Source organism: Myotis davidii, unplaced genomic scaffold, assembly GCF_000327345.1.
Source record: "Myotis davidii unplaced genomic scaffold, ASM32734v1 scaffold1115, whole genome shotgun sequence".
Lineage (NCBI taxonomy): Eukaryota > Metazoa > Chordata > Mammalia > Chiroptera > Vespertilionidae > Myotis > Myotis davidii.
Window position 1 is genome coordinate 835921 of NW_006287910.1, and position 12866 is coordinate 848786.

Sequence of the window (12866 nt, forward strand, 5' to 3'; positions counted from 1 at the left end):
CAATAAGAAATGCAAACACTTTCTCATATCAGTGGTATTCTGTCTGTATAGTTCTAAAGTTTACTGATTTCATTCAACAATATGTATGTCTTAAATTTATCCATCTTGATAAACAGTGATATCCAGTAAATTCATTTTTAAAACTATGTAGTGTTCCATTATATGAATATACTGTGTTTTATTTAGCTCTTTTCCTAATATGTCCCCTAAAAATGGGTCATTTCCCATTTTTTTGCTGTCTCAAAAGTACTAGAGTACTTGCATATTATTAAATGTTGACAGTATTGTTTTGGCTTTTAGATATTGTAAGTATATTTAGTAAAACAATTCTGTTGTGATTTGTTTCTGTTCTCCATAGGGATGCCATTGAAAAGTTATTTCCTGATGCCGTTAGGATGCGATTGGAAGACGTTCAGCAGAATAATGACATAGTCCAGAGCCTTGCAGCCTTTCAGAAATATGGGAATGATCAGATTTCTTTAGCTCCCAACGCAGGCCGAGTGAATCAGCAGAGAGGAGGGGGATTCTTTTCAGGAGTGCTCTCAGCTTTAACTGGTGTGGCAGTAAGTTTATAACTTTTTCACTGTCCCCACCTCCCAGGGTTTCTACTGAAATCAGTTTTGTTTAAATAACCTAAATGATTGATGACATAGCTGTTTGTGGTAATTCAGTGCATTCATTGAAATCTGCTGGGTTGTATGAGTCTTTGAGGATGTTGCTTACTCAAGTCGACAACATAATAGTCAGAACCCAGTAAATGTTAGCTTTCTCTCATTTCATCTTCCTCCCATTTTAGAGATGAGGAAATAGGTGTCAGAACTGGAATATGAGACCATGTCTGCCTTGATAGTGTCCTGAGCACAGCCTTTTACTAACTCCCAATGTAAAGACTGTTTCCTTTATTTAAGTTCCATGCTACAGAAATCTATATGTTATAAATTTTTCAATAGAAAAAGCACATGAGTTAGTCATGTTGGCCAAGTTGATGGGGTCATGGGTTCGATGTTCCAGGCACCCTGTGAAGCGTCCCTCCCGCTCCTGTCTGTTCCCTTACGACCCAACAATCAGCAGAGAGCTGAGCCTGCCAAGAGTTGTGCACCCCCGCTTTCTGGCACTGGCCTTGCCCTGCTTCTGTGTACAGACTTGGCATAATTCCCTTCAAGCTCAGCCTCTCCCCTTCCCTGCCCCACATTCACATGTTTAGAAACTGGCACCTCTAACTTTTCTGTGTCTTAAACTCCCTGTCACTTTTCCCCAGGTGGTCCTGCTCGTGTATCACTGGAGCAGCAGGGAATCTGAGCATGACCTCCTGGTCCACAAGGCTGTGGCCAAATGGACAGCGGAAGAAGTTGTCCTCTGGCTGGAGCAGCTGGGCCCTTGGGCCTCTCTCTACAGAGACAGGTTTTTAGCTGAAAGAGTAAATGGAAGGTGAGGAGCAAAATCTTTGACACATCACTGACATTTTTAAAAACAGCTTTATTGAGGCATATTTACATACCCGAAAATTCACCATTTAAAGTGTATAGTCAGTGGGTTGGGCTTTTTTTGTTATTTTTGTTTCTTTTTTAAATATATCTTACTCATTTTTTACAGAGAGGAAAGGAGAGGGATAGAAAGCTAGAAACATCGATGAGAGAGAAACATCAATCAGCTGCCTTCTGCACACCCCCAACTGGGGATGTGCCCGCAACCAAAGTACTTGCCCTTGACCAGAATCAAATCTGGGACCCCTCAGTCTGCAGGCCAACGCTCTATCCACCAAGCCAAACTGGTTAGGGCAGTCAGTGGTTTCTAATGTATTCAAAGATATGATAATGTTCTAGTTTTAGAACATTTTCATCACCCCCAAAAAGAAAGCTCAATCCTTGTTTCCCCCATCACTCTGCCCTATGTACCACCATTCTACTTTGCCTATTCAGAGTATTTCATATAAATGGAATTATACAATATGTGGCCTTTTATGTCTGGCTTTTTCATATCATGTTTTAAGGGTTCATCCAAGTTGTAGCATTCATTTTTATGGCTAAATAATATTCCACTATGTGACTATACCACATTTTATTTATCCATTCTTTAGTTGATGGACATTTGGGTTGATTCCAGTCTGGGCCTATTATGAACAATTCCGCTGTGATCATTTGTGTACAAGTTTTTGTGTGGACATATATTTCAGTACTCTTGGAGTGCAATTGCTGGGTCATAAGTGTGTGTTTAACTTTTTGAGGAACTGTCAAACTGTTTTAAACTGAAAATACGGTGTACTAAATAGGCCTGTGTCTATATTTACATATTTGTGTACATATACATATAGACAAATGTATGTATATATGCTAGAGCAGCGGTTGCCAACTGGTGGTCCTCAGACCACTGATGGTCCGTGAGGTCCGAAAGGTTGGCAACCACTGTGCTAGAGTCTATTTAATTGATCTCTACCAAAAAATATTTGGATCATTTCCTTTTTCCTTGTATAGACAGTTTCACACAACATTGTAGCAAGTACCTGGAGGAACGCATTAGTATGAGGAACTGAGAAGTTGCTCTGAGGAGGCCTGCTTCTGCCCATCAACAAGCCCCTGCCCTTCCAGAGCACTGTCCATCTTCGCTGGGATCCCCCTTCCTTGGAGGGACTGTGTAGGGACGTTACTTAGACACCATGCAGTGCTGAGAGGAGCTGCTTGTTTCAGACCTGGAGTCCGCTCACTGCCAGGCTGCCTGACTGTCCCACTTCCCACCCCAGTCACTTTCCTCCCTGAACTGAACTTCCAATATTTGATTCTCTTTTGTGGAAACAGAATGCTCCCACTGTAATTGTCTGGGGGATTTTCTGTGTAAAAGTTAGTGTGCCCCCTCCCCCAGCCCAGAATTGTGGTTTTAAAAAAAAATTCTAGTTACTACAACATATCTTTGCATAACTGCCTTTCTTCCAGAGGACAGATTCCTAAAACTGGAATTGCTGGATCAAAGGCAGTAAATCTCTGCTACTTAAATATTACCAATTACCCACAAAAGGCCATCCGTGCACAGTCCTCCAACAGTGGTGTGGGGCTCACCTGCCAATGTGCAAGGGAGTTTCTAACAGTGAATCGCTGTGCAGGTGGATTTGTGTTTTCTGATGAAAGGGAACAGATAAGACATCTACAATTATTTTTATTAAATCACTACCCCGAAACAACTACCTCTAATGTCATAATGTTTTATTGGCTTTCTTCCCAACCTTTTTTTCTATGCACACACAATTTTAAAAAACAGAGCAAGCCCTGGCCAGTGTGGCTCAGTTGGTTGGAGCGTCCGTTGTCCCATACACCAGAAAGTGTCAGATTCGATTCCAGGTCAAGGCACATACCCAGGTTGTGGGTTTGATCCCCAGTTGGGGCACCTACAGGAAGCAACCAATCAGTGTTTCTCTCTCACGTGGCTGTCTCTCTGTTTCTCTCCCTCTCCCCCCAATCAAATAAATAAATAAATAAATAAATAAAATTGTCCCACTTTTGATGTTTAGAAAAAAGGAAAAATAAAAAACAGAGTAATATGTGAGAGATCAGAGTGCATAGCTGAAAGATCAAAGGTTAGGAGCAAAGCAGGCCTGGGTGTGGCTTGGGTAGGTCACTTTAGTTCTCTGAGCCAGTTTTCTCATCCACAAAATGGGCATAAGGCCACTTACCCTACAGAATTGTTAAATGGATCAGTGATGATTTATGAAAGTATTTTCACATAGTCATTGGCAAATAGTAAGCAGTCAATTGTTTGGTGTTATTAGTGGTATTTTACTTATTAGGTATCTTACCTTACCTCAAGGCTAAAGTATTTGTGTTGATAAGATGTAACTCTGTGGAAAGTTTCCTTCCAGTACACAACCTCAAAAAAATTCTCCTGTCACCCTCTCCACCACAGATTGCTTTTAACTTTAACAGAGGAAGAATTTTCAAGGGCACCGTATACCATAGAAAACAGCAGCCACAGAAGGGCCATCCTCATGGAATTGGAGCGTGTCAAAGCACTAGGCGTGAAGCCCCCCCAAAATCTCTGGGAATATAAGGTGAATTCTTTATTTTTTTTAATTGAAAAAAGTATAGAAAAAACTAACAACAACAACAACAAAAAAAAAAAGTATAGAGAACATAAATCACCTGCATGCCCACTGCTTAAAACATCACAGATATGATTGAAGCCCTGCCTCCCACCCTCTCTATAGGTCCCACACTCCTACAGCAAAGCACTAGGAGCATTGTTCTAAAGGTTTTTAACCTTAACCTAAGAGGCGTGAACTGAGCCTGTCCTTCTGCAAGTGGTGTTTATCTCTGTGGCTCCCGTTCATTCGTTTTCTTTGTGGGCAGTTTTCCATTGCACAAGTTTGTGACAATGTATGCATTTTCCTGTTGGTGTACACTGAGATTATTCTCATTTCTGTATTAACTGTATATGTTTATGTGGTATTAACAATTCATGGGCGTGGGCTGGGGGAGTTCATGAAAAATAATGTCCTTTATGGGCTTCTTAAGGGGTAATAATGAAAAAACGTTTGGAAACAATACTTTAGATTAAAGTATTCCCATATATGTCTATGTCTCACCTAAGTTAGGACACAAAGTTATTTTTAGAAGTCAGATTTTTCTAGAAACTATTAGTATGAGAAATTTCAAACATACCCAAAAGCAGGATAAAAAAAAAAAACTGCCATCTGTCCATACCAGGGCCATGTTTATTTCAATAATACCCCCACCTAAAGATTATTTTGAAAATCTGAGAAGATTTATCCCTTAAGGAGTCCTTTAAAGACTTGATTTGGGGAGTTGAATACACAGTACAATATACAGATGATGTAGTATAGAATTGTACGCCTGAAACCTATATAATTTTATTAACCATTATCACTCCAATAAATTCAATTATAAAAGGGGGGGAAAAGAATAAAACAAGATGAAGCCTGAAAAAAAATAATTAAAATACCACCATTGTACCCCCTAAAATAATTCTCTATATATTATCACTTGTCAGTATTCAAATATCCCACATCATTTTTTTCCCCCAGTAGGTTTGTTCCAAACAGGGTCCAAACAAAGTCCACTTTTGGTTGTTATGTCTCCTAAGTCTCTTAGTCTATAGGTCCTCCTCCTTGTTTTTGTTACTCTGTATTTATTTGTTGAAGAAACCAAATAACTTGTCCTGTAGTTTTCCCACATCTTGAATTTTGCTGGTTGTCTTTCTGTGTTGTCACCCAATAGGTTCCTTTGTCCCTTACATATCCTGTACTCTAGTAGTTTGATCTAGAACAGCAGTTCTCAACCTATGGGTCGCGACCCCTTTAGGGGTCGAATGATTCTTTCACAGGGGTCACCTAAGACCATCGGAAAACACATATATAATTACATATTGTTTTTGTGATTAATCACTATGCTTTAATTATGTTCAATTTATAACAATGAAATTGGGGGTCACCACAACATGAGGAACTGTAGTAAAGGGTCGCGGCATTAGGAAGGTTGAGAACCACTGATCTAGAGCTTCCTTTGGTTTCAGTTTCATATTTGGCAAGACTACCTCATAGGTAATGGTGTTTTCTTCCATTAAGAGGCATATATATATATATATAAAATGCAAAATGACCGGACAGCGGACCAACTGGTTGCTATGACATGCTTTGACCATCAGGGGGCAGACCCGTAAAGCAGAAGCTGCCCCCAGCCCCCAGGCCCTGAGTCCCTGATTGGGGCCTGCCAGCCAATCTCTCAGCCTCTCCCCCACAGCCAGCAGGCTCTGAACGCCCGATAGGGAACAGGGAACCAGGGGTGGGTGGCGGTGGACGTGGGTGGCGCCAGGCCAAGGTGGGTGTAAGTGAGCGGGGTCAGGATCACCCTATCAGTTGCCCCACACACAGAGGACGACTGGTAGCGGGGGTAGGGGCCAGATGCTGGCAGCTGCAGAAGATCGGCCCTGATCGCTGGCCAGGCCTAGGGACCCTACCCATGCACAAATTTCATGCATCGGGCCTCTAGTAATATTTATAATGTTCAGTTGTCTCTTTTCTATGGTTACAGCCACTGTGACCATTTATTGTTTAGAATTCAGGGGTCCTCAAACTTTTTAAACAGGGTGCCAGTTCACTGTCCCTCAGACCGTTGGAGGGCCAGACTATAGTTTAAAAAAAAACTATGAACAAATTCCTATGCACACTGCACATATCTTATTTTGAAGTAAAAAAACAAAAAGGGAACAAATACAATATTTGTATTTGCATGTGGCCTGCAGGCCGTAGTTTGAGGACCCCTGGCTTAGATTCATTGTTCATTAAGGGTTGCAAAATGGCGATACTGTAATTCTCTCATTTCTTCTTTTTTTTTTTTATCCTCATTAAGGATATCATTTTTGAGATTTTTTTTTAGAGAGAGAGAGGGAGAGAGAGAGAGAGATTGAGATTCGTTGCCCCGACTGGGACTGAACCAGCAACCTACGTATGTCCCTAACCAGGAATCAAACTGAAATCTTTTGTTATATGGGACGAAGTACCAACCAACTGAGCCACCTGGCCAGAGCTCATTTTTCTTCATTTGTTAGCTGAAATACATCTGGAAAAAAAAGGGGGGGGGGATTTCCCTCAACAACCATTTTGATTACCCTAAGAACAGTTTAGACCAGAAAGTCAGATTGTTTGATTCTTTCCCTTTATTTAGCAGTTTCAGAAGAATGATTTGACTCCCTGTTAATCTCCAAGGTGACCAATTTCTTTCTTTAGGAACATTAACTGAAGATTTTAACATTCTTGATATGTTTGAATACATTTCAGTAATTATACTAATTGATGCTCATATTGTTCCATCTTTTTTGAGGAGGAGGCTCCTCAAATTATTTTCTGAGTTTGTTTTTTAAATTTAACTTTTGAATTGAAGAATAATGTGCTTGCTAGTGAATCCTTTTAACATGACCTCATTAGTCTTTGATACTTTTCCTTTCTCACTGCCAAGATGTTCAAATTACTCTGGTACCTTTCCGTACCCAAATCTGGAATCAGCCATTTCACAAGTTGTTTCTTTTTAAAGTAATCTTTTACTATATAAAACTTTATGTATAAACAAAAATAGAGGGAAGAGTTTATTCATATGCAAATTCAACATGTATTGACTCATGACCATTCTTATTTCATCTGTTCCCCCTTCACACGCTCCCCACACCCCTAATCCTGAGAATTTATTAAAGCACTAGAGGCCCAGTGCATGAATTTATACACAGGGAGAGTCCCTTGACCTAGCTGGCAATCAGGGCCTCTTGGTGGGGGATGAGGGGTCGCGGGAGGTTGGCTGTGGAAGCGCACTGACTACCAGGGAACAGCTCCTGCATTGAGCATCTGCCCCCTGGTGGTCAGTGCACGTCATAATGACTGGTCGACCTAGCGTTAATATGCTTATTTGCCATCCTTACATTTTCTTTGGTGATGTGTCCATTCATATCTTTTGCCCGTTTTGTTTGATTCTTGGTAGCATAAAGTAAGTTGACTTTTTTTAGTTACTTTTACAATCAGGAAAAATATGAGTACACTTCATTGTAGCAAAGTTTACAAAAGTAAAAATGAAAATAAATTGTCATAATCCTACCGGAGATTCAGATAGAGTTAACATTGCATTTTGCTCTGTTTTATTCTAGAAAATTTTCCGTGCATAGTTTAAACAGTTCTTTTGTGTGTATTCATTCCGCAAATGTTTATTGACAAGTGGTGTGACCCAGGTGCTCCACTAGGAAAAGGATCTCAGCCCTGAACAAGGCCTTGCTTTCATGGTGCAGATACCATTGAGATCAGATTGCTACACATCTTTGAGTATTTTTTTCACCTACCATTGTTCATGAGCATTCTCCAAAACTTTTCATATTCATTTTTCAATGGTTAAATATCTACTGGAACTTTATTACTCAGGTTGCATATTTTATTTTTCTCTGTCATACATAAGCATTTTGTACATAAGACCTTCTTCACTTCAGACTATGTTTGTTAAGTAGTGCCTACTAATAAATTGGTTAAATTAAAACATTTTTAAGAGTGATGCACTTTGCCCTGGCCGGTTTGGCTCAGTGGATACAGCATTGGCCTGAGAACTGAAGGGTCTCAGGTTCGATTCCAGTCAAGGGTACTTGCCCGGGTTGCCGGCTCAATTCCCTGTAGGGGGCGTGTTGGAGGCAGCCGACCCATAATTCTCTCTAATCATTGATGTTTCTATCTCTCTCTCTCCCTCTTCCTTCCTCTCTGAAATCAATAAAAAAAAAAAATTTTTTTTTAAAAAGAGTGATGCACTTTGGCCCTTGCTCTTTGGCTCAGTAGATAGAGGGACAGCCTGTGGACTGAAGGGTCTCAGGTTCAATTCCAGTCAAGGGCACATGCCCAGGTTGTGGGCTTATTTTCCAGTAGGGGACATGCAAGAGGCAGCTGACCAGTGATTCTCTCTCATCGTTGATGTTTCTCTCTCTCTATCTCCCTTCCTCTCTGAAATCAATAAAATATATATTTTTTTTAAAGGAGTGATACAATTTGCAGAATTGCTTTCTAAAAAGGTTGTGTTCTAATAGTAGTGCCTCGGAGTATGCTTCTCATCCCCCCTCCCTTCCCTAGCTGTGGAGAGAGGTTGGATCTTTATATAACTTAGCCTCTTCTCTCCATTCATTCATTCATTGTTTATGCAAACCATGCAAAAAATGGCTGATGGCAAGGGGCGTGAGGTTGCAGACAGAGCATAGGTGGGGACTGGCTGCCATGGTTGTACCATGACCTTGTGCTCACTATTTTCTGCAGGCTGTGAACCCAGGCAGGTCCCTGTTCCTGCTGTATGCCCTCAGGAGTTCCCCCAGACTTGGTCTGCTGTACCTCTACCTGTTTGACTACACAGACACCTTCCTACCCTTCATCCACACTATCTGTCCTCTGCAAGAAGACAGCTCTGAGGAGGACATCTTCACCAAACTTCTGGTAGGTCTGCAGTGTCTTGAATGAAATTATTCCACCATTTCTCAGTGTGGTGCAGAACTGGAGACATGGCTGTAGCTTGTCATGAAGAGTAAACAACTCCACCTTTCATTTGGATTTTGCAAGGAGATCCCCTGCAAAAGAAAATAAAGAAGGGACTTTTGCCCTGGCTGGTGTGGCTAAGTGGTGGGAGCATAAGCCCACGAGAACCAAAGGGTCAAGGGCTCAATTCCCAGACAAGGGCACCTACGTTGCAGGCTTGATCCAGGGTCAGGGTGCCTGCAGGAACAACCAATAGATGTGTCTCTCTCAGATCGATGTTTTCTTTCTCTCTCTCCTCCACATCCCTCCCCTCCACTCTCTCTAAAAAATTAATGGAAAAAATAACTTCGGCTGAGGATTTTTTAAAAAAGGACCTTTTCCACCCCAAGAAGCCTATTTTGTTTCCCATATTGCATAGCAAGAGGGGCTACCCTCTGGACTTGAAATGTTTAGGGGGGAAAACCAGCATTTCTTTTATTATACAAGATAGGATAGGTCCAGATTGCCCGAGGGTTAGATTTGTGAGTCTGCTAGCTTGGTAATCTGTCTTTCAATAGGATCCCCAAAGGATGAATGATTACTTGTGTTACCACAGACAGGGATAGTATTTGTCCTATTGGCCATAAGTCAGGCAGCGTCCAGCTCACTGATAGGAGTCCTCTTCTAACCTGAAATGGTTGCCCATCATGGCTCTTGTTTCTTCAGTTTGACCCATGGATCCTTCAGAGTTATTGGTGGATCCCATTGACGAGGTGATTTCTTCTGTCTAGTTGGTTTTTTGAGGGTATATTGTCCTTTGCATTGCTGCTCTTGGGGAAATCCCTCTGATCTGTTTACATCAAAAAGTCACATGGATATAGGAATTGTCATTTATGATCCACACCCACAAATGTTGAAATAGAATTCCTAAATCTCCTAATATCCTTTTTAAAACATTTTAGGCAAGTCTCCTACCTGACTTCAGTCTTAGATATCGTTCAAAACCTGCTGATGAGCCCCTTTGCACAATGTTTCTCTACCCACTTTCCAGCGGGTACCTGCCCTTGCTGGACTGGAGCTTAGAAACCCATCTGACCTTTCCATTTTAACAAGCCCCAGCAACCCCTGCCTGTGCCTCAGGCTAACTTGTTTCTTGGAATACTCATTGCACAGTCTTGCTGAACTTCCATTAACTTCTGGATGCCTATGAATTATTTAAATACTTTTGTTAATTATCTGCTAATATCTGTAATCAAAGTTTTTATTTTCCCAAAAATTATTTTTCCAAGGTTTGTGTTAAATTTTTCCATGACTTGTTAACTTTCTACCACAGCTAAGATGTTGAATTTAGGAAATTGAGGTACACATGCAGTGATGATGAAATTATAAAACTGGTTAATTTCAATTTATATCAACCCCATTTTTTATAACTCATGATTAGAATTTATTTTGTTTCTGAACTTCCAGAATTATGTAACAAGCATCTCAGTTCAACCTCTTTGGTAATATTTAGGCAATGTAAGATTAATTATTACAAGGCGAGTTGATGGAGGTGTGTGTGTGTGTGTGTGTGTGTGTGTGTGTGTTTTAATAAATGTAAAACTCACTGGAATAACTACAGTATTATATTTTGTATAAAAGTCAATCTTCATAATTTTTGGAATTTTTATTTGTGTGTTATTTTTAAAGGATCTTAGAGAGCCCACATGGAAGCAGTGGAGAGAATTCCTTGTCAAATACTCCTTCCTTCCGTACCAGCTGATTGCTGAATTTGCTTGGGACTGGCTGGAAGTCCATTATTGGACATCTCGGTTTCTCATCGTCAATGCCATGTTACTGTCAGTTCTGGAATTATTCTCCTTTTGGAGGATCTGGTCAAGAAGTGAACTGAAGTAAGTGTGTTTTTATATTGGATATGGTTGGAGCAATGGGGACTGGAAAAGATGTCTAAAGTATTACTTAGACACAAAGACTCGTCGTGTTCTGGTTTTGAAACATCTACTTAAGCAGCAAATAGGAAAAGTTACTCTGTGGTAGCAGGGTGGAGAGGTTTTCATGGTGCTCATTGTTGAAGTGTTTCTCGATATATCTTATCCCACATACCCTACCATATAATTCCTGGGAGTGGAGGCTGTACATGAAAGATTTTAATAATTAGGGGATAAACAAGTGGGAAAATGAAGGTTCTTTATTTAAAAAAAAAAACATGCCGAAACCGGTTTGGCTCAGTGGATAGAGCGTCGGCCTGCGGACTGAAAGGTCCCGGGTTTGATTCCTGTCAAAGGCATGTACCTAGGTTGTGGGCACTTCCCCAGTGGGGGATGTGCAGGAGGCAGCTGATCCATGTTTCTAATTCTCTATCTCTCTCTCTCCCTCTCTGTAAAAAATCAATAAAATATATATTAAAAAAAACAAACAAACACCATTATCGTAAAGCATAAAGAGATCTGGTGAGAAATCCTGTGGGCATGAGTTCTAATCCTGCTCTGCTGCCACTGGAACAGTAACAAGGGCTTTAGATTAATGCCTAAAATGAGAATTGGACTAGACGGTCACTGACTTAGTACTCTTGGTTGCAAGTGAAGTGACAGAAACCAATCTAAATTGGCTTTCCTAAAAAGCGAAATACCCAGTTAAGGCTTCCCACATAGCTGAATGCAGAGACCTAAATGCTACCATCCGAACTGACTCTGCTCTTTCCTGTTCAGCCTTAGGCAGCTCTCTTTAAGTGGGGGCCTTGGGTCACTCCAGGCGTAGATGGGAGCAGCTTAGCACCTTGTGGAAGGAAGGCACTTCTTCCCCTATAGTACTCATGAGTCCCAGGGCTCACGTGCCTTTACTCTGATTGGCCCAGCCTGGGTCACGTGCTCACCTGAACCCATCACTTGGTGCAGGGGTATATAGGTCTCTCCTTGTCCAGCCTCAGAGCATGTACTCATCCACCGCCCCCCCCCCCAACGGCTTCAGCCCCACCCAGACCACATGGAAAAGAATACGGAGGGAGGCACCCCAAAGAAAAACATAGAAGGTGTTGTTAGAAGAAAGGGAATGGCTGCTTGTCAGGCAGAAGTATGCTTGAACTCTGAAATACCCTATATAACTCACAAGTCTTGGCTTCATCAATAAGGAGCAGCCTTATAAATAATTCTGAGAACCTGACAAGAATCTCCCTCATTTATTTCAATTCAGTGAACTCCTTTCTTCATGTACAGTTAATTGAGTCCCTTCTCTGCCCCTGGCTTTCTTCTTGGCACTGCAGATCTTTTGGTAACGAAGACAGTCTTTACTCTGAAGGTCTACAACCTCGCAGAGAAAATATGTATATTAAATATATACAAATGAGACACAGCGATGAAGCAGGTGGAGTTGGGGCTGAAATGGGGATGCCTCACCTGGTGTAGATAGTGCCCTGGGGAAGCACCTTCGACTGTGTCCTGGGAGCTGAAGACGGATTAGTCACGCAACGCTGTGTCTCAGGCAGTGGGGACAGAAAACAAGGTCTCTGCAGCCAGGCCACCTGACTCTGCACTGGAGACAGCCAGAGCCTGAGCACTGTGGTGCTGCCTTTAGAATTGCCAGCACTATTCCACCTCTCAGATGCTTCTCTTCTTTTTCAGGACTGTGCCTCAGAGGATGTGGAGCCATTTTTGGAAAGTATCAACACAGGGGCTTTTTGTGGCCATGTTCTGGCCCCTCATTCCTCAGTTTGTTTGCAACTGTTTATTTTACTGGGCCCTGTACTTTAACCCAATTATTAACATTGATCTTGTGGTCAAGGAAGTCCGACGGCTGGAAACCCAAGTTTTTTGAGTGGCACTGCCCACGTCTGAGGGACTCCTCCAGCCTCCCTGACGTCTGAGCTTTGATGCTTGAGTGAAGAGGGGTTGGGAGCGCACAACTT

At 41.6% G+C, this 12866-nt stretch overlaps 1 protein-coding gene across 4 annotated transcripts in view; it reads left to right on the plus strand.

Moving 5' to 3' along the window:
- Nucleotides 1-12860, plus strand: part of BFAR (bifunctional apoptosis regulator) — a 26852-nt gene extending 13992 nt beyond the window's left edge. For all 4 annotated transcript variants that reach the window (XM_006759676.2, XM_006759677.2, XM_006759675.2 and 1 more), the window contains 6 exons: nt 359-563; nt 1259-1428; nt 3892-4036; nt 8774-8947; nt 10655-10857; nt 12583-12860. In XM_006759676.2, the coding sequence (XP_006759739.1) occupies nt 359-563; nt 1259-1428; nt 3892-4036; nt 8774-8947; nt 10655-10857; nt 12583-12775 (1090 nt within the window). In that variant the 3' untranslated portion in view covers nt 12776-12860. The remainder of the gene's footprint in view (nt 1-358; nt 564-1258; nt 1429-3891; nt 4037-8773; nt 8948-10654; nt 10858-12582) is intronic.
- Nucleotides 12861-12866: the final 6 nt, after the last annotated feature.